General features: G+C 44.3%; 1 protein-coding gene across 1 annotated transcript in view; it reads left to right on the top strand.

Annotated features, from left to right (window-relative positions):
- The first annotated feature begins 601 nt into the window (after window positions 1–601).
- LOC146190668 (serine/threonine-protein kinase BRSK2-like) overlaps window positions 602–21,631 on the top strand; it is a 56,969-nt gene continuing 35,939 nt past the window's right edge. Inside the window, exons 1-7 of the mRNA XM_084600226.1 lie at window positions 602–716; window positions 9,192–9,286; window positions 9,388–9,473; window positions 12,623–12,763; window positions 13,949–14,099; window positions 15,620–15,688; window positions 16,787–16,933. Of these exons, the coding sequence (XP_084456352.1) occupies window positions 602–716; window positions 9,192–9,286; window positions 9,388–9,473; window positions 12,623–12,763; window positions 13,949–14,099; window positions 15,620–15,688; window positions 16,787–16,933 (804 nt within the window). The remainder of the gene's footprint in view (window positions 717–9,191; window positions 9,287–9,387; window positions 9,474–12,622; window positions 12,764–13,948; window positions 14,100–15,619; window positions 15,689–16,786; window positions 16,934–21,631) is intronic.

Genomic DNA, 21,631 nt, shown 5'->3' on the forward strand with positions numbered 1-21,631 from the left:
CGGAGACTTCCATCTCTGAGACGGCATAGCAGACTCTATACTGACTGCCAGTTCTACACATGAAATCCTGGTAGACTCTGGCACCCCGCGTCAGAGTACCCGAGCGGAAGGAGCGAAAAGACAAAAGCTATCTCTCTTGCGGCGCCGTCAGCGTTCGTCTTCAACGTGCCAGCGTTGGCCACACGGAGAGTGTGGGAGCCCTGCCCTCGCCGCGCTGAGCCGGAAAGCACGCGACCAGCATTAAACTTCTCGTCCGGAGGGGTCCGAAGGCAGCTCTCCCCGTGTGTGTCCACGTCGGGGCGCTCGCATGATCCCGAGTAGGGTTCGCAATTAGCGGTAGGGCAGAAATCTCCTTCGCTCCGTTCGTTGCCCACCGGGCCCGGCCATACGTAACGAGGTTAGGGCGAGCTCTTTCTCCTTGCTGGTAGTGCGGCGTCTGTGTATGGCTGCGTGCGGTGCATGGGTCGGAGGGGAAATAGGGGAAGCAGGGTGGGCAAACGCGACGACGTCGGGGTTCGGTCGCGGCTGCCGGCGATGTTTCGTGCCCTGGACCCGGCGGCGCGACTAGGTGCTGACGAGTCTTAAGCCTAATGAGCGAAAAATGGGAAGAGGGGAGGAGAGTGGAGAAGATGAGGAGGCAGGGAACGCGGGACATCGTTCGTCGGTGACCCCTGAGCGGGCCCAGTGCACGGCCGCGTCGCTGCCGCTCACTCGGCGTAACCTGCGTATTTGGGCCTCCTTCTCCCGGTCTTGCTCGCGGAATCAATTAGTGGTTCATCTGCTGGAGGGGAAGAGGGCCGCGACCTTCCTCGCATGGGCTCCAATGCATCGGGAACGAAGCATCTAATATGCAAGGAAGGTGCGAGTGTACAGCCGGGGCTTGGCGATAGAGAGACTAGTACCACGAGGGGAAAAGGAAGGAGGAAAATCTCGTGCGCGCTGAACGCGCGACGTTATAATTGAGGCACCTGCCGGTTGAGTGCCGTGGTGCTCGGCCCGTGGAAGCGAAGAGCAGTTCGCGGCAGGGAGATGGGAGCCGTGTCTGGGGTGAGAAGGGTGGAGAAGAAAGGGAGAGACATTTCCCCGACGGCGGGAATACGGCGGCGTTCATTAAAAGTAATTAGAAGTCGAGACGTAGATCTCGACAGCCCGAGCAGTCTCTCTTTAACGAGTACCGCAGCGCCTCCTAGACGACATCTCTGGAAGCCCCGCACCGTAATGCAGGCGAACTTCTCTTTTTGCTTCCTCTTCTCGGAGGATGAGCAATTTGGGCACGCTGTTCACCCAAGTCGCGGTGGAAGGAACCGAGGCGTAGCGAGTATATCAGCCGCATTTTCTCTTCCCTTCTCAGAGTCTAATTTTAGCATCACGTTAATTTCTCTTCTTTCCAATGTGTTGTAGGCCGAAGGACGTGTTTGGCGCATCCATTTTCGGCGTTCGCATCCCTATTCAACCAGACGGGATTTCACATCCTACGGCCTGATTCTTCAGGGGCCCTTATGTGTGCACTCGTTCGTGACTAGTTGGTTTTGCACTTACGCAATAATAATAATAATAATAATAATAATATATATATATATATATATATATAAATATATATATATATATATATATATATATATATATATATATATATATATATATATATATATATATATATATATATATATATATATATATATATATATATATATATATATATATATGTGTGTGTGTGTGTCGGTCGATGCAAACAAATTTCTGTATCGTAAGAAAAGTGCTACGGCATCTCTAGATACCTCTGAAGCGTAATTTATATGGCTAATTATTTTGTGACAGTGTGATTAAAATAGGTTTGAAGCTGGAGTGCAACCAAATTTAAAAAGTATATATCAAGCAGGACTTCGGGTCGTATACCTTACTTTGTCGACGAGGAAAAGATGTACGTTCTTCTGGTTATTCATCATCATCATCAGCCTGAGTCTACCACTGCAGGGCGAAGGCCTGTCCCATATTTCTCCAATTAACCCGGTTCTGTGCTAGCTGCATCCACTTGACCCCTGCGAACGTCTTAATCTCATCCGCCCACCTAACTTTCTGCCGCCCCCTGCTACGCTTTCCTTCTCTTGGAATCCAGTTTGTTACCCTGAGCGACCATCGGTTATCCTCTCTTCGCACTACATGTCCTACCCATGTCCATTTTTCCTTCTTAATTTCCGCTAGAATGTCGGTAACTTGAGTTATTTCTCTGACCCACTCTGCATGCTTCCTATCTCTTAATGTTACCCCTACCATTTTTCGTTCCATAGCCCTCTGGGTAGTCCTCAACTTAAGTAGAACTCTCTTGGGTAGCCTCCACGTTTCAGCCCCATAGGTGAGTACAGGTAAGATGCAATTGTTGTATACTTTCCTCTTGAGCGATAGCGGTAAGCTGCTAGTCATAATTTGCGAGTGTTTGCCAAACGCGCTCCATCCCAATCTTATTCTTATTTCCTTTTCATGGTCCGGATCTGCGGTTACTACCTGTCCTAAGTAGACATATTCGCTTACTACTTCCAGTACTTCGCTACCTAATGTAAACTGCTGTTCCTTCCCGAGGCTGTTGAACATTACCTTAGTCTTCTGCATATTGATTTTCAAGCCTACCTTTCTACTTTTCCTGTCTAAGTCATCAATCATTATTTGCAGTTCATCCCTCGCGTTGCTTAGCAAGGCAATGTCATCAGCAAATCGCAGATTACTGAGGTACTCTCCATATACCCTTATCCCTAACTGCTCCCATTCCAGGTCTCTGAACACTTCCTCTAAGCAAGCTGTGAATAGTACCGGGGAGATTGTGTCTCCTTGCCTAACTCCTTTCTTTATGCAGAATTATGGTTGCTGTGCAGCCACTATATATATCTTGAAGCACTTTCACGTACGGCTCGTCTAACCCCTGATTTTGCAATGCCTGCATCACCGCCGAGGTTTCAACTGAGTCAAATGTTGATTAATAAAGGTATATAAAAAATTTTGGTGTACACGGTCGTCTACTATTAACCTGAACACGATCGCCGTCTTCAAAGCATCGTTGCAGCATATAGAGGCAAACTGCAGCACGCACAGGGGGACCTCGATGCGATGCTTGCCATGGCCTACCGCTTAACTTGATTGCGCAGTCAGGCAGTGACCATATTCAAGCTAAGAGTATACCTGAAGAGGATCCTGCCCGGTGAACAGTCAGGGACTGCTTTCGCGTATGCGTAGGGTCGTTTATTGATAATCTAGAGCACAAACAGGGACCAAGGATCGGCAAGATGTCGTTCGTGCTGTCCTTCTGATTACTCGCAATGACGGCGGTTTGTCGTTTCTCGGAGCTTGTAGTCATTTCCGTGCCTTCGGAAGCAATAACAAAACACCGGCTTCTCCCGTGGGGTAAATCTTCAGGCATCCAAGATTATGTCCGCGGGGGGCGAATGGACGGCAACGGCGTGAGTAGGAGAGAAATGTAGGTAAACAGAAGGGAACTAAAAGAGCGAGAGAGAAATAAAAGGAAGGAAAAGAAGAGGAAAAAGAGTAGGAAAGAAGGATAGGAGGTACTAAGCTGAATGTACAGCCAGTCTCCTGTCTTCCCGCAGATGACGAGTCGCTAGCTTGTGGCAGAGACGTGCGGCCGAAAATCTTGTTAGCGCGAAACGTTAAGGGGGCTTCTTTCTCTCTCTTCTTTCCTTCTCTCTCAATCTCTCCTTTCTTCCGAACGCGCTGTGGCGGTCATTCGTTCAGAGTCGATCGACTGAAATGCGGTGAATCGGGTGACGTTGTCGTGACGCACTTGTGCCGTCACTGGGAAGCCGCGAACAGAGACGACCAGAAGAGGGGAAGGAGAACGAAGACCGAGGATAAAGGGAAGGTGATAGTGAGGGAGTGAGAGGCCTGCCTTTCGCCGACTCGACGCTAGCTTGGTCGTCTTCTCCTCGATGTATTTTCGCCAGACCTCGGCCCCTGCCACTGCCCTGCACGATCTAGTGGCGCGCGTCGTGCACAGAAGAATGAACATCGCCGGGCGTCGAGAACTTGAAAGCGGCGGACGCAGGTGCGCGGTTTCCTCGATGCCTATATATAGGTGAACGTGAACTGCGGCTGGCGGGAAGAACTTTGGTTCTTTGATAGGCGCCGGTTGTACGTGATCGAGGGTTGAAAAAAGAAAGCGAAGAATAATTCGCGTCTTTCTAGCGGCGCGAGATGTGAGAACGTTGAAGCGCCATCGGTTTTCGTTGAGGACAAAAAGAAAAAAAGAAAACAAGACCTAAAGTGTCTGGCGCGCAGCACCTCTTATCGCTGTCGCCTGCGAAGTTCGAGAAATGAAATAACTGCTCATAATGCATTTTTCTTTTGGATGATTTTATCATCTCTTTTTGGCTGCGAGGAGAGGTGTATGAAGTGTTGGCACATATTTGAAGACGCCGATCCATCACCAAGGATTTCGTTTTGCGCATAAGTTTCGCGCTTGAAGTTTCGCACACCGGATTGTGCGTCGTTGCAGGCCGAAATACCACGCGTGTAGATAGATACCGTGCTACGTTAGTTAAAATCAGTGACCGTGATTACTTGCGTGCTGAGAGGTGTGGAAACTTTTTAAAATCATTTTAGCTTTTTTTTTTTTCTTTTTTTTTTCTTCTCCGCTCACCGCAACAGGATGCAACGAAAAGGCGGCTAGTGTAAACGTGGCAGCCACGTATGGGCATTGGAAGAAAGAGAAGGAGAAAAAGGAAAGGCGAGGAGGTTATATGAAAGAATATGAAGGCTTAATACTCGGCCTTGGTGGAAATGTAGACGGAGAAATAAAAGGAAATGAGGGAATAAGAGAGAAGAAGATGTGCGCTAAGCCTTTGCCTGCGCCAAACTTGTAATCTACCGTCTTTGATCGGCACCCTTCCTTGGGAAAGGGTAGATTGGATGGTGTTCACACATTTGAGTATGTTTCTGCTACCACACGCTGGTACGTAAGCGCGTATTCACTCGCTTGGATAGGCAGAAAGTTCCAGGTATCACCCACACCAGGTTGAAGACATTAGCTATGATACGTGGTTAGGGGACAGCGATCGTTGAACATGAGCAACCTGATTTCCCCAAGCTCATCCGTCGCACCTCTGTAATTTATCTACTGCTGTGAAAAAAAAAAAAGATAGAAAAAGTAAACTCCTGTGTTATTCGGTAATTCTCGCCGTGCGAGCGAAAATGTTCCCTATTACTAAGTCATTTTTCAGTTGCTGTATCGAGTGCGGTGGACCGCAGTAGAATAACATGAGCCTGTCAACAAATTTATTCTTCTAGCGTATTGTGAAACGAAGAAGTATTCATCCGCATATACGACGCAATATTACGGGACTCATAACAGCACAAAAATATATCTCTACCCCAATATTAAGCATTATTCAGCATTAGTAAACACCACACACACAAAAAAAAAATAAAACACTCAATCCTTTTTCATAACGTCACTGCCGTGATATCATGTGTTGCTTCAAAACTTAAATATTTTCATGTCTCTTAGTTTCAAAAATCAAGCCAATTTTTGTTTGAAAGAGCACGCACAATATTCATTCGACCGCTTGCATTGCGAAAGGCTAAATAAGCGATTCTCTCGCGCACTTTCTCCATTATTGTAGCTACCCATGTATTCATCTGCAGCCTATATTAAATGAAATGGATTTCTATATCTTTAAAATTCTGAGAACTCCTTTCATGCGCAGCGTCAAATTTGCAGCAAGTGTTCAGTTCTAACTTCATAACCTGCCAGTAATTTATCAAAGCTTTTCCAGGTGGTCTTGTACGAGAAGTCATTGAAGATTTCAGACATTAAGAATAAACTTCCTAAGAAATTGAATGTTTTATCTTTAGCCCTTACTTTTTATGCGAAATATTTTCAAGCAGTGCACGTGGTATTTGAGAAACCAAAATTTGAACCGAGATTTCAAAGGTGATGAATGATCAAAAAGCACCATTAACAGCCAACATGAATCCGAGAATCGCTTCGCAACGTAAGATAGGTGAAGTATCAGGAATAAAATGTAGGTCATATTTTTTTTTTAATATGCTACACGAACGTCCCTTGCATTTATGAAAATGCTGAAGTGAAAACGAAGCAAGCAGCTTACGGCCAACTCGACTGGGCGTCATTTTTAGGTAAACATTTTCTACACAAGGTCGTAATAGTGCTTCTCAACGACATTCCTATCATTACATGGTGGTTAACACCAGAAGGCAGCGTTCCCGTTTAAAAACCAGAGTCACTCATTATGAGAAAAAGAAAATAAAGTTAAGTGATAAAAAATTGCGGGGACAATTATACTTCGCCTTTAACATCAACTTTTCTTTCGACGAGTTTTTGGCATCGGAAGACTGGCATGGTGATGGTGGTGGCGAAATACTTTTAATCGCTTGAAATGAGTATGCATATGGTGGTATAATTGGAGCGACCGACCCTTAAGTAGCTGGTCCTCACAAGCACTAGGTGGAATTTCTAGTACAGGACCCCGGTAGACTGAATTAGTGTTTGGCAAAGTCTTTAATAAATAATAATTAAATGGGTTCATAGAAAAGGAAAGGCGCTGGATCTGTCACACGTTTTTCCGTAGACACTTGGTCCGAGCCATAAGGGAAAGGAATAAGGTGGGATTGAAAGGAGATATAGAGAAAGAGGTGCCACGGTAGAGTTAAGTTAAAGTTAAATTGGTTCACAGGAAGGGAAAGGCGCAGTAACTGTCACACTTGCTCTGTTGACACCCGAACCGCGCCGTAAGGGAAGGGAGGAAGGTGGGAATGAAAGTGGAAAGAGAGAAAGAGGAGCCGTAGTGGAGGGCTACGGAGTAATTTCGACCACCTGGGGATCTTTAACGTGCGCTGACATCGCACAGCACACGGACGCCACTTCGTTTCGCCTCCATCGAAACGCAGCCGCCGCGGTCGGGTTCGAACCCGGGAACTCCGGCACAGTAGTCGGGCGTCTTACCACAGCACCACCCCGGCGGGGCCCACGGTAGAGGGCAGTGGAGGAATTTCGTGTACCTGGAGATTTTTACATACATAGCACAGCACACGGATGTCTCTGTTTCGCCTCCAACGAAACCCAGACGTTTGCAGTCGAGTTCGAACCCAAGTACTCCGGCACAGTAGTCGGGCAACTTAACCAATGCACCATCGCAGCAATTGGTTTAGTTTTGGATGAAAAGAAGGCGCAGTATATGTTTCATTTTTCGTTGGACACTTCCACTTGCCGTCAACGGTATACAGTTAGCAGCACACAAGTCGTCTGTTCGAATCCTTGTTTTAAACTAGCCTCCAACACGACTAGAGGATGGATGCTAATTGGTAAGCAAAATAGAATGGCACCATTCTGAACGCTGTACAAATAACGTTTGCAGCACAAATTTGGCACAAAATTACGTGGGTATTTTTCACGAGACGTTTTTCTCAATTCTCGTGTTCGTCGCCGGCTTTTGAACCGAACGATCCTTATAAGATATCGTGTAAAACCTGGCCTAACAACTAGCTTCAACGAGACCTATTATCACCGGGGTCCTGCGTGTTATGCACGCCTTTACTACACGTGATTGCGATATAGTTGTACCTCCCCTCCCAAAATATAGGCAATTAATTCCGCGGCTGTCAAGCTCCTGGTAGCTTTTTCCTTTCCCTGTTCCTTCTCATTCGTGAGTAAATGAATTTCAACTTCAACTTCATATGAGTTTACAACCTTTTCATGCAGAGGTTTATGTCTTCTACATTAATCTGCTTTTGATACAAGTGCCAACACGATGGTCCTAAAGATATTCTGCATAAAACACATCATGTGTTTACCAATAAAGAACCAATACCGTTGCAGATGCGTGCGAATCTGCAACAGTATCAGCACAAGAATCATTGAAATCATAATGTCGTAACTGAGGTTACGGTTATTTGATGGGAAAATGCTATATTGCCCAGTTGACATTCGTTATAACTACATAAGCCTGCCAAGCTACTTATCAGCTTATAGGTACAGTAAAACCATCAAACAAAAAAAAAATATTTATTTATTTATTTATTTATTTATTTATTTATTTATTTATTTATTTATTTATTTATTTATTTATTTATTTATTTATTTATTTATTTATTTATTTATTACAATACTGTAAACCCTTACGGGCTGTTACAGGGTGGGAAATAAGGAGAAAATACAGAAGAAAGGCACGCACATTACTATAAGAAATACAATTCTAGTTCTTTCTCGAAAGCCGCAGCTGAGTTGGTGTTATGAAAAATGTGACCATAACCCTTCGAATATGGTCGCCTTAGTAAAATTATCGGCATTACTTCAATTACAAAGGCTGCTCTTTGATTAAACAGTATTACTAAAACTTTTTTTTTTTCGTTCTTTACTAGAAAAAATCTTTTTCCGGTGGGCATAAGTTATCTGTCCACTGGTGTATGTCGCTTTCGCCCTTTGTGAGACCATTTCCCGGGGCCGCATTTGATTTTCGGAAGAGGGAGTGTAGCGCAAAGGCATATGCAAATTTGCGTAGTACACATGCTGTGCATTTCTCGCGTCTGTTCAAATGTTGTCTTCTGAATAGAACCTGACGTTTCTTCGTTGATTTCTGAGAATCCGAGTTGCTGTAAGATAAAATGTTGTGATAAACTATTTATTTGCGCTTTTCTTTTTCCTGAATATCGTCTTCATAGACATTCAGCGTTCCACTTCTCTGTGATTTTATGACAGGAACTTATTCACTAGCTTAGTACACATAATCATGCTGGCTACCTGAAGAAATATATTTAGGACTATTTCCGTAATTGTTTTTATAAATCAATTGCTTTTTGTTTAAAATTTGGTATCTGTTATAGGCAACGTGTGCATGCATCACTTGAGACTTTCAAGTTTCCGAAATCCCAAAAACTAACGAAGTGGATTATATGCTTTCTATATTCTACTGCCTGTCTGACCAATTCTTTCTCCGTAGTCTTAAGTGAGCGCCGTCTAGTACTATCATTGTAGGTCATAGCGGTGAGTCTGTAGAATTGTTGTAGAATGCAACGTATAAAACTTACTAAGGGTTCTTATAAATTGCCCAGTTTCCTTTAATTTCTGTCATTAGCGCATATATGTCGAAAGTTTCGGAGTCGTAGTTGGGTGTTTCGCCTAGAAATTGATGACAGTACAAACAATATGTGTGCCTCGTTTTGTGCAGGGCTCGTAAAAATGGGAATCCATTGTGTGGCAGGCAGAAAAGTTGCTGTCAAGATTATCAATCGGGAGAAGCTAAGCGAGTCCGTACTTCAAAAGGTACGTCGCTGGTTTTATTGATCCTTTCCGAATCGCTCAAATGTGGCTCAAGTGTTAAACTCCTTCTCTTGTGAATTCCTTTTTTCTTTTCTTCTTCCCAGGTTGAAAGAGAAATAGCTATTATGAAACTGATTGAACACCCGCACGTGCTTGGCCTCTACGATGTGTACGAAAATAAGAAATACCTGTAAGTACCCCGTTTCGCAAACATTGTCCGTGTTCTTGGTTTCTCAGTCGGCTATTGTGTATATTTGTTTTTGTTTTCCCTTTGTTTCTTTATTTTATTTATTTAGTTTTATTTGTTTACAGATACTGCTAATCCCATTTGGGATTGTTGCAGTTGGGCATATGTTAGTACAGAAAAGTGTATATAGAGCATATAAGGAACACACAGTGATATGATCATATGTACAAAGCAAATCAAGAATGTAACATGCATAGGGTACAAAAATGGTGAAACATATTATACAAACAAAAACAAATATGAGGCAGATATGAACGAGAATTATACATGAATTACGACACTACACTAAGAGAAGAAAAAAATATAAACGTATTGATTTCACATGTATACGCGTAAATCACAAGGAACAGAACAAGAACAGAATGCTGAGGCTATGTATACGCGTACATCACAAGGAACAGAGCAAGAACAGAATGCGGAGGCTATTTTATCTATGTAAAACAAATTTTTACTCATAAATAGAATTCATTTCAAAGCTTTGAATGCATCGCTGAATTGTTTTTCTGCCTTATAGAAAAGGTATAATCCACATGCTCTTTTCTTGCAGCGCAAGCCATTGCCGGATTAAAAAGTAGAATTAAATAAGAACTATGACCCTCCGATGGTGAACAGAACGCTAGGAACATTTCTAAAATTATTTGCTTCTTGCAACTGTATTTAACTGAAAGATATCTGCCACAGTGACGCAGTGTGACGAAGCGTGACGTGTTGATATTAACAAAGGGAAATGTTTATAAAAGGCGAGAAAAAAAATTTACGGATGATCAGTGAGATTCATGTGACATATACCTGTAAGCCTTCCCATAGCATGTTACATTAGTATGTTATCGCCTATGCAATGAAATAACAGGGACGTTGATGCTCGATTCTTAATTACATTTGTGCTGTGGCCATTTCTTTTGTGGAAATATCGCTTCTGACCAGTCAGTACCAAGCCGTGCCACCTGGTCTTTACCACCTGTATTACCACCTGCCCCACCTGTACCACCTGTAGTATTCTGTAGTATTTTTCTGTCTGCCAAGATGCTATTTTGACACTTTTTGTCTATTTTTGATATTACGTTTTTTATTGAGATGTTAGAACTTAAAGATACTTTATAGTATTCTTCAGATGCTCCTTGCTTAAACTATATCCGCATCGAACGAGAGAACTTCCTTCCTTCTTGTTCTTTTTTTGGGGCCCTTGTAACATAAGCACGCGGAAAGTGCCACGCGCACACGTAACTACCCAGTAGTCTGAACTCCACTGTAGATTACAGTAGGGATGAATTTGTTATGTAAAAGCGTCGAGTTGCATTATTTGCGTTGCCATTACGAGCGCGTAGCCACTACCAAGCTGTTTACATGACTTGTTTACATGGGAGGTTATACACCATGCTTAAATAAAGGAAAGAAATTTTCGAAGAGTTTGGGCAAGAGCAAGTACAGAAAATGATTATCCACGAGTATTATGTCCTCCTGAAAAAAAGGAAGCGCTAAATGTATGCATTTTCCTGAAGCCGCTACAATTTCTCAACCTTTAAAGAACCACGTTTTTCTCATCGAGTGGATAAAAACGAAACCACTATTACAATGAAAACCTGGCACAATGCTTAGCTCAGAGTGAAATGACAGACAGTGCAGTATTTCAATTCACATTTCCGCATTAAGACCCTTGAACAGGAGCAGAGGTGCGACTACTCTCTCTGTCGGTAAATAAAAATCTACCGCTGCAGTGTATCCGCCGTTCTTTTCCCCATCCTAAGTTGGAAATAATCAAAGGGACGAAAGAGTACATGCATCGTCCGTGGTGCAATTAACGAAGGTGTGTAGCCACGGCTGTGAAGCTAAAAAGGAGCCTCAGGTGGGGAGATACAGTGGGAGCAGGCACAGCCAGTCGTAATTTCGGAACGAGCCATTCCCGTAGAACAGGGGATAACTTTACCCATGGGCGAGCTTTGAAAGATCACGCGAGAGTGCGACAGTAATATATCTCGAGCCTGTCATACAGACAAGCTTCGACACCAATTCACCGAATCCAACCAGGGGAGCGGGAAGGCTTCACGGGCGAGCGAATCATGCCAGCAATGTCGAGAGGAGACACTGCTGGTTCTTTCCGTTATCTGCGACGCCGAGCCCGGATCGCGTCCTCTGTTGCGTGAAACTATTCTAGGCGTTGTGACGCCAGCCATGGCTCTGTATACGAGCCACGGCGGGCGACCGAAATTGAGTGTCGCGGCGACAGCTTGTGCAGTGTCGAAAAGGAAAAAAAAAAAGAAAAACGAAAGAGGAATGGTTCAAGCAAGCTGGTTATGAAATAGCGCCAGTCCCCTTATTGTCGCAGTAGGACGAATTCCGCGAGAGGAGAAAATTGCTTTTGTACCGTTTGTTTTCTCCAGTGGTCTGTTGAGCTCCGCAGTGGAGAACCGTGGAGAGGGGAGAAGAAACATATTGGCGCGAAGTGCGTCTTTGTCACTGGCGTTTTTGCGTTAGCCATACGTCTGCACTAAGCTTTGAAGCGCGCAGTGCATTAGCTACAGCTGGCCAGATACGTGCTGGACTTTCCGCGGGGAACTTGCGTGATATCAGGGGATTTTCAAGTTGCACTGTGGTACTTGCGTGCCAATAATAATCAGAAAGCTGTTCCACTGTTAGACGATGAACGAGGGCGTTGACACGCTCTGAAGGCTTGCCGCCTTATTGAAGGGAGCCGGAAGTGAGTTCCGTGGCTTTATTTGAAAGGCTATATAAACGCCTCCGGTCATAACTATAGGCCGTTATGTCGACAGCAAACCTAGTTCAGAGAAAACTTCTGTTTATCAAAGCGGTGGAAAACTACAGCGCGTGAGAAAAATATATAGTTCCATTCTTTTTTTAACGTTCTTGTTTAAGTTTTATGATGAAGGACCTGCTTGCCAGAGCTCTGCCTCCCCCCACCATCCTTATTCCCTCCACTGCCTCGAGAACAACAAACCTCGTTTCTTGATATCAGTTGGTGCTTCGAAGTCAACTATTCATGGAAGACATGTGGCCTTCTAGCCTAAGTCTTCTAGTCATGATGTCATGAAAGTCATAAAAAATGCGTGCTTTTCTTCCTTCCCTCGTTCATTTAGGTATCTCATATTGGAGCACGTATCCGGTGGGGAACTCTTTGATTACCTGGTCAAGAAAGGTCGCCTAACGCCAAAAGAAGCTCGGAGGTTTTTCCGGCAAATAATCTCTGCACTCGATTTCTGCCACAGCCATTCAATATGGTAAGTATGAGATGCAGCCCACTTGTTATTTGGGAGAGAAGGGGATATCGTTGCCTTCGTTTCTAACAATTACTCTTCGCGAATGGGAAGACGAGACATAAACCGTAACTCAGCTGTTTAGATAAGCACGAGACGTCTTTTCGAAGGTCCAAGCTGCACTGGAGTTAGCCATTCTAGGTCTTATGACAACTTCTCGCAGAGTTTGACATTAGTTTGATTTATATTGGGGTATTGATGCTTAATAATCACGACCCTGCTGAACGAAAGAACATTTGATATAAATCTCGAACGCTCAGTTGTAGTGAGTAAACTATAGGGTACTCTTCCACCATGTGAGCAACCATTATTGCTCTTCCGAACATACTCAGCAAGAAACTACACAAAAAAAAAAATACTTTAAAGCTTGTTGCCACTGAATGTCCGATGCAGAGGCCGCAATAATTCGCACAATGCATGAATTTCTTTTTCCCCAAACTCTTTAATATTTTAGCGGTTACTTTCATTACTTCAAGAAGAATGAGATAAATATTAAATCCACAGAAAATCAAAGCAAAAGCAGGATAGTGGACAAACTACTTCATCCGGCACGGCTTTCATAAAACAAAAAGCCTTTTTCAGTAAGGTTTTCTAATTCGATAATACAAACGAAAACATTTATCCACATTTTAAATCCACACGCTGAACTACGCATAGCGGCCCATGATTCTATTCGAATCGCTAATAACTAAAATTAACCCCAATTGTCATCAGCTCAAAGTTCGGACTGCAAGAAGTTGCTTAGAATGGCGGCTTTTTGTCACCAGGCATGGTTTCTATGGATTATCGGATTCCACGGGAAGCGTTCTTGCAGGTTGTTCGTCCGGCAGCGTGAGTTATAGCGATCTGTACATTTGGCGGATGACGCTTTTTATTGCTATGTAGTTGGGAGGAAAAATATGTTTCTTTTTGAGCGCCGAAGGAGCAGATGCATACGTTATGCGAGATAAATGCGTCTTGCCGCTGCTGCGACTAAACACACAGATATTCAATTTCTTTAATAGACGTGTTCGTGCAGCGCTCTTCTCTGGCGCCTCATCCTATGTTTGGATTTTTGAGGCAAAGCGCTGAGTGATTCCTTTTGTCGAAGTTTGTTACTGTGAAAAAAGCTTGAAGGTGATTACACTTGCTTGTCCTTCTCCTCCCCAGTCACAGAGACCTCAAACCAGAGAACCTGCTATTGGACGAGAAAAACAACATTAGGATAGCGGATTTCGGCATGGCATCGCTACAAATGGAAGGGTCGATGCTAGAGACTTCCTGCGGGTCACCACACTATGCCTGTCCAGAGGTCATACGGGTAGGTACTTGCGAGCGATGTGGCGAGGGCATGATTGATGAGTGTATTCATACACAAGACAAAAGATTTAGCTCCCCAGGAAAGAAGGAGATTACCACCGTCTTTCATCAGATTGCCTACGTGCAGGAACAAGGAGTACATACTATGTACACGACTACAAAGGACAAATGTTCGATATGTATGGTGGCTAACATAGTGCGAATACTTAAGCGTGTGGTTCCGTGGCTGGAGCAGTGTCACTTGCAGCTACATCGGATGACTAACACGCTGTCTGAGCAGTTTCGACCCTGTGACAGTAGATGGTCACGCTGTCTACGCGAGACGACTGTAGCTGGCGCAGCGAGCACCACAGAACCAGGCGCTCAAGCGTACCCACTAAGCTTTTGCCAGTTTACACGAAACCTCAGGAGATGATCTCGATAACATTTGTCATTTATTCCACATAAAAGACAAAAACACATTCATTGGACAGCAGCACAACGCTAGAGTCTACGCTTAGATAACGCATATTCAGTGTATCTTGGGACAGTTCCTTCCGCGCATATCCTTGTTAGAAAATGTAATCAGCACACAAACGTCCCACTGGCTTTGGTCTTCCCATTTTCTTTATCGGATCTATCGTTACCTCACCTACTGATCGCTGTAGGACAGTTTTATTATTTTACAGCAAGAATTCGCGAGTGACGACCTTCCTGCATGGTGCAGCTTATACAATAGTTTCTTTTCACCTTCATATGGATTAGTCATCCTACTCCAATTTACGCCTGCGAATAGATTCAACCGGAGAAATAACCAGCCCTCAATCAGCAGCAGCGTGGGGGTTGATAAATATTTTACTGTTGTGATGCATTTGGCGCCTTAGATTTGCAAATATTATCTGCTAAGAAAGCCTAAAATAATTTGTCTGTTATTCGGTTATTTCTGCTTTATGTCAGCACGAATCAGTGAAGATATGACAGCAGTCAATACGAAACGAAATCAAGGTCCATGAAAAAAAATAAAAAATAAATATACTAGATTTTGCTTTTCGAGCGAGTGACATGGGATGCGCGACATGAGATGTGCTTTTAGCTCATCGTTCAATCGCGGTCACTCACTCAGCTCAATTGCCTCTGAATGCTCTTGTTAGTAAAGCAATTAAATTATTCGTTGATCATTTAAGTAATCTTGCAAAGATTAAGAAGACTCACACTCAGTTCGAGTAACACTTAAGGTCCATGACGCCTAAGCGATATTGCTAGGACTGCTTTAAGACCTGTCACTCAGAATTCCGTCTTCTTAAATATTCAGGGTCATTGACACCATCAATGTATACTGAGCCTGACCACCTCGCTTTCAATGGTTACTATTTATTTTAGTGTTCCTATTTTTCTTTTTTCTTTTTGTTTTCTTTCCTTGTCTGCCTTCAGCAGTGCGCTTGTTGAAGCAAAAATTTTGAAGGAGGCCGTGGAGCTTTTTGCAGATGTTTTCAACCCTTCTTTTTTTTTTCCAAGTTTTTAATCTTCATTCTTCATCTGCAGGGTGAAAAGTACGACGGCCGAAGAGCGGACGTATGGAGTTGCGGGGTTATTCTTTATGCTTTACTAGTGGTAAGTCCGAGTGTTGTCCAGGTCCTATGAAAAGTTCACAACGCAAGTGAACTTGGCATTCTATAAAGCTAAAACCATGAGTCCTATTTGGAGTTCAAAATAACCAGCAACATGTTTCCTATTGTAACACAGCTGCGACGCATGACCACTGCTTATTGTCCTGCTGACTTCTCAGAGTGTAATATGTAAACGCTGTTGTTCATCAAACTAGTTGTCGTCAAATTATCAAATAATTTCTCCCTCTACCACATGTTTTACTGCTGTCTTTATGCAAGCTGTCTGTTTAAAGGGTTTGACTGTTCCGGTATCTAGATGTGGATTCTGTTGCGTGATATTCTGGACAGCTGTATTGAAATCTTTTGATCCCAGAAAGCTTTTGGATTTCAGTCGAGGTGTTCTTTGATTGGTGTCTTTATTTCATGCTCAGTTAGCTGCCATGTCTGACTTAAAATTTCGCAGCGTTGTTTAATTGTGTCATTTGTGGCTTTTAACCCTCCCTATTCGACTGTGTGTATTCTAACCCCTATGCTACTAACCTTGTGGCAGCGAAATAGTCGTTTTTTACGCCAGCGATAATGAAAAAAAAAAATGAATTAAGGTTTCTGGTAACGTTCCCTGCGTTTTTCGACACGTGAACTGACGCCCACCCTTTTATAGGGCAGCTATTTACTGCCCTTTTGATCAGTATATGAGCAGGTTTCGTGCCTGTCCCAGTTCTACCCGTCGATACAGGCATGTGTGTTTATGTAAGACTGTAGCGTAAATCAGTACAGTGCTTGGGGCCTTCCTCAAGCTTTGTTATGGGCTATCTAATTTATGGCCACGTGTGACACACTTTAACTATCTGGAGTGTTAATGGGGTCTTTTGTGATTTCTTTGTCGAAATACTAAACATCAAATAACAAAAGGTTCTGCAGTAACAGACGGGGTACCTCGTCTACAATGCACACCTTTACCAGAAAATGCCTTCTAAGAGCACTGTGCGCGATAAAGTAAAAACACTCGTTGTGGCTGTGTCGCATCAACTGGAAAGAACTATTCCTCCACGTGGCGGAATATTTTACTGACCACCATGTTGTGCCCTTGTCACACTTGCAGGGTGCCTTACCATTTGACGATGACAATTTGCGCCAGCTGCTGGAGAAGGTGAAGCGTGGCGTGTTCCACATTCCGCACTTCGTTCCGCCCGAGTGCCAAGACCTGCTGCGTGGCATGATCGAGGTGAACCCGGAGAAGAGGCTAACGGTAGGTTGCTCATTCTCTCGTGGTCTCCCGCCAACGGTGAATACAACTGCACTCTCGTTTCATCCGACGTATCTGTGATTTATTTCGTCGTAACATATTGAACCTGAAGCTGGTATATACTTTTCCGTCTGCTGGCCGTAACTAAAACTGACACATAGCCCTCGTTATAATGCATAGTTGCAGTCATCTCCTTTAGGCTTTTAGCAGCATTGCAGATGCCACGCTTCAGTCAACCATCTAGGAACTTTAGGCTATTCGGCGTGAACCACGCTATAATCTGCCTTTCTTTTTTCTTTTTTTTCGATCTACCAAAACGTGCTTCAGAATATTCCGATGCTGCAAGCCGATGATGTTCCTATGGTGTCGATAAAGCTTAGGCACAGCCATTGAAAGGCCTCATCTTTTCTCACAGCTATGCCGAAAAATCCACTACTTTAAGCTCACAACCACCAGGAATGAGTTCCAAGATTCAGACTTTAGGGACGAACTGAACAATTTTTCTTTGCGTGAAGGTAATAGTACGATATAAAAGTAAAAGCACAACATTAAAAAAATGCGCATTTGTTTTTCTTCACAGCAGTGCAGCGGTTTAAAAAGCACTTTCAATGCATATACTAATCTATGGATATCTCTTACGTTTGAGACACAGTGCAAACCGCTATGCCGATGAACCTTATATCCATTATATCGCCCTCATATCCCGCGAAATTTTCGCGCAAGTAGGTCGCTCTATAAAACGCTCGTAAACGTAATACGGGCTACGACGATGGCTCGCAGAGACCTCTATATTTAGAATGCCTAGATGCCTGTAAAGCAGCCAAGCTGACCATCGCCAGCCTTGAGTACCGTATACCTTCCCTTTCTTCAGTTTCTCTATATATTATTTTAGGGCTGCGCTGGCTATGTTAAATGAGATGGTTCCTGCCTGCACATGAATGAAAAAAAGCCGCTAGCTCTTTCAGACAGCACGCTTTTGAGTGCTTTCACAAGCGATGTCGAAGAACGCACGCATGCTCTCTCGCAGACAGAAAGAAAATGTTCGCGGAAAACGGGAGGTAAAAGCCTTTTTGCTTTGTTTTTGTTTTTGTAACAAAAAAACTTAGTCACACTACGGAAAGAAATACGTAGAAATAATTACCAATTACGTCCTCTTCTTAGTAGGTTATTATATAGCAGACACCGCCTATTTTGACGGGGTACAGGAAGCGCCTTTAGTAGCTGGTTAAATGTCGTTACTGAAAATAGCGACTGAACCAGAAGGGAAGCATTGAAAGCACAAGTCCGTGCGCGGCAGAGTAAGCAACTGTACGAAAAAAAATAAGAAAGAAAGAAAGAAAGAAAGAAAGAAAGAAAGAAAGAAAGAAAGAAAGAAAGAAAGAAAGAAAGAAAGAAAGAAAAAAAACGTGTTCGCTGCAAATTACGCAGAGAACTTGATTGAGAGCCACGTCATGGGGCCAGAGTGGAAGTAGCCTTTTCTGTATACAAAGGCATTTCCGGCCAGTCCGGAAGCGGCTTGCATCAGCTTTCCGACTCTCAAAAGCGCAGCCAAAGCGGTGTCTTGGAACGCCCTCTCATTGCTTGCAATGCGCACGACTCGTGTGGCGGCATCGAGTTCGGGAACGGGAACCAAGGCAAAAAGAAATAAAAAAAAAATCTTCCTTTTAAAGAAGTACCCCCTAAAAATAATGCAGCGCAGATAAGCAGCGTCACTGCATACCGGCACGCGCAAACCCTTTATTCTATACTCATGGTAGTCTCTCTTCATATTCCTCACGTCCATAATATCAGACACAGCCAATACGAAAAAACAAACAAACAAACAGCCAAACAACAAAGCGACCTCGTGCCGTATCAAATTCGCGTCTGGAATAACGCAAATAATAGCGTGTCGCGCTTCGCCAGCCACCGCTCTCTGAATGCGTGCTGTCCTGTTTGTTTTGATCCTACTCTATGATCTCCATACGAGGTTTAGATGAAACCTGGCCCTTAGCCATTGAGAGACTCCGTTTCTGCATCGGCTCGCGCTGTGTTCTGCGCCTGCATGGTCACGGGACTTCGGCAAATATTTTCCCGCGTGAAAAGGAAGGCTTCCGCTTCGCGTACACAGTACTTCGGTTGAACACGGGGAAAGGAAATAAGGCTATCAACTTTTTTGAATTTTTGTTTTCTTTTTATGAATGGCAGTCTGCGCGAACTGCGAAAGGTGATCGTATTGCTTTGAATGTAGCACCGAAGTACTGACTGTGTGTTCACAGAGAGCTTACCCTTGTGTCGGAAGCCTCTCATTCATTACATGAAACAGGAAGGGCAGGGAAATAAGCTGTCATTGAAGTTGTTTCGGTAATGGCTCGGTACCTCCCTGTTTTGAAAAGCATACTATAATCAGAGAGGTTCAAAGTGCATCAACTGTGAGTTTCCCAACAATTATGATGGTTTACGATTGAACTCACGAAAAGTATTAGCACTTGAATGTAGTGCTGGAAGAGCTGACGTAAACAACCAAAATTAAAGACGGCTCTGCACTCATTAAGCTAAACTATTCCGTGAGCGTTTGGCATTCAATGACATCGACGTGCTTTAAAAATATACGTCAAAATATCCCCATTTGATCATTCTTTCCGCTGGCTGATATTGAGCAAGTAACATTTGACCATTTTTTGTGTGGCCCTTACCGCGTGTACTCTGAGCGCCGAACTGCAGTCGATAGCATCAGTCGCGGCTGTATTAATTTCTTCTGGCAAGCACAACGGCGAATGAAGGATGAATGAAAGTTACTTCCACCATTTTTACGAGACGAACGTGTTGTAATGGGTATTGATTGTGTTAGGACGAGAACTTGGCTGGGTATGCAGATGGGGATTTTTTTTCTCTTTCGCTGCTGTGTTTTCATGTAGGAGTTGACCCGTTATATGGGTAACTCAAATAGTTGGCTGGTACGTTTGTTTGTCGCTTGCTCTCTGTACTACGTTTCACCTGCTTGCCGAACAAAAGAACGCGAGGCGCCCGGATTCGCCGAAACTTGTCTCGGCTGGTCCGATCCGGAGTTATTTTATGGAAGCGAAGCGGTCCCGCCCAGTGGATAGAGGTGGGAGAGGGGAACCCCGACCGCTACCCTGATACGCGAAGTGAAAGCACCCCAACTTCCGCTCCGCGCCTCAGCCAGCCGAAGCGAGCGAAGCTGCGTCGGTATCGATCAAGAGCCGGCGCCAAAGAGGCGCCGGTATGGTGGCGCCATCTTTCGCCACTTCCCCAAAAAACGGAACGGGTGAGCGGGAGGGGTGAAGGAAATTCCTGCAAGAGAAGGCGGCAAGTGCAAAAGTTGAAGGGCAAATGGGAGTAATAGGGAGGCTGTTCAGGGGGAAGTGGGGAAGAGTATGGCAGTGCAGTTAAGAGTAAGGAAAGGATGGAGAAGGCCAAGATAATGTGTCGCAATGTGGCAACGAGAAAGGCTTGATATGGAGTCGGAGCGCGTGGTCTTGTGGCGCCGATTTCTTGCGCTACCGAAAATCGCGATCAACGACGTCTTTCAGTTGACGCAAGAGGCTGGGAGTCTAGTTGTGACATACGCTCAATTCCCATCGTCTGACGCAAGATCACCCTCATTTCACGCCATGGACGCTCTTTGTAGCCATATTTTTTATGCATCTTTAGGAGCAAGTGTTAGCTGGTCTAGCTTGCCATGATCTCTAATTTGGCTCGTTATATGCCTTGTCGTGACGCTGGGGCTATGTCGACCCGGCCTTCACTTGGTAGCGTGCAGAGGCTCCGGGTTGAAGAAGGATTGAATCTTCGAAGTTGGTGAAATATGTACAAGCAGGTTTAATGGCACTTTGAGAAAACTTATTTACAAGATTATTTACAAGAAAAAGAAGGGTACCTCAGCAAAATGGCAAGCGTTAAGAGTTCATAGCGAGAAGCGACTGGATGAGCCGTTTGCCCAGGGCTCAGAGCGACATTTCGTGCTCTGCAGCGTCCTTAAAACCCCCTATGTCCAGCCCCTCTCTGAAGATGCTGACCAACCAAATCCAGGGCACGCCCCTCAGATATCGGCATCCAATCGAACACATCACTGCACTGATGGTCTGAAGCACTGACTGGCCCGGCATTGTTTCGTTGGGCCTGGTCACTTGTTGGCGGGAAAAGCTTGGGAACGGCGAGGAGGTACATTTCTATTCTTTAGCCAAGAATCGATAGGCTGGTTCCGGCAAGTGGATTTACTTCTCAGAAACCCAAGTGCACGTGCGCGCCGCATACGGCTCCCAGCATTGTCCCTTTCCAACAATTGCAAATCTTTCCTGCATTCCCAGGAAATCCTCTAATGGCCGTAATCACCTTGCTCCTTTCTTGTCCTGTGCGTCAGCGGACGTGTCACTCTGTCGTCTCCTTTGGACAGTAGGCATTCCTCACTGGACGATAGCACTTCTCGACGGGAAGGGTGAACAATTGAACGAAAGCACTTCCGGCTATTTCCCGCAGGGGGACATTTCTTTGTGTTTTTCTAGACGTTCTCTTGACAGGGTCAATTTGGCATTTGCAGGGTGTCCACAAAGCAAAACAGGCTTACACAAAAGGATTCCTGGAAACAGGCTCGCTTAGCGCCCTTGTACCAACAGCACATATCCACAGCACTTATCCATGCCCACAGGAGAACAATAGAGCGCGCAAGTGCGGATGATGCACGGTCGTAACAGCCTTCCT

This window comes from Amblyomma maculatum, chromosome 4 (assembly GCF_055883805.1).
Source record: "Amblyomma maculatum isolate TAMU_Amacu chromosome 4, ASM5588380v1, whole genome shotgun sequence".
Classification (NCBI taxonomy): domain Eukaryota; kingdom Metazoa; phylum Arthropoda; class Arachnida; order Ixodida; family Ixodidae; genus Amblyomma; species Amblyomma maculatum.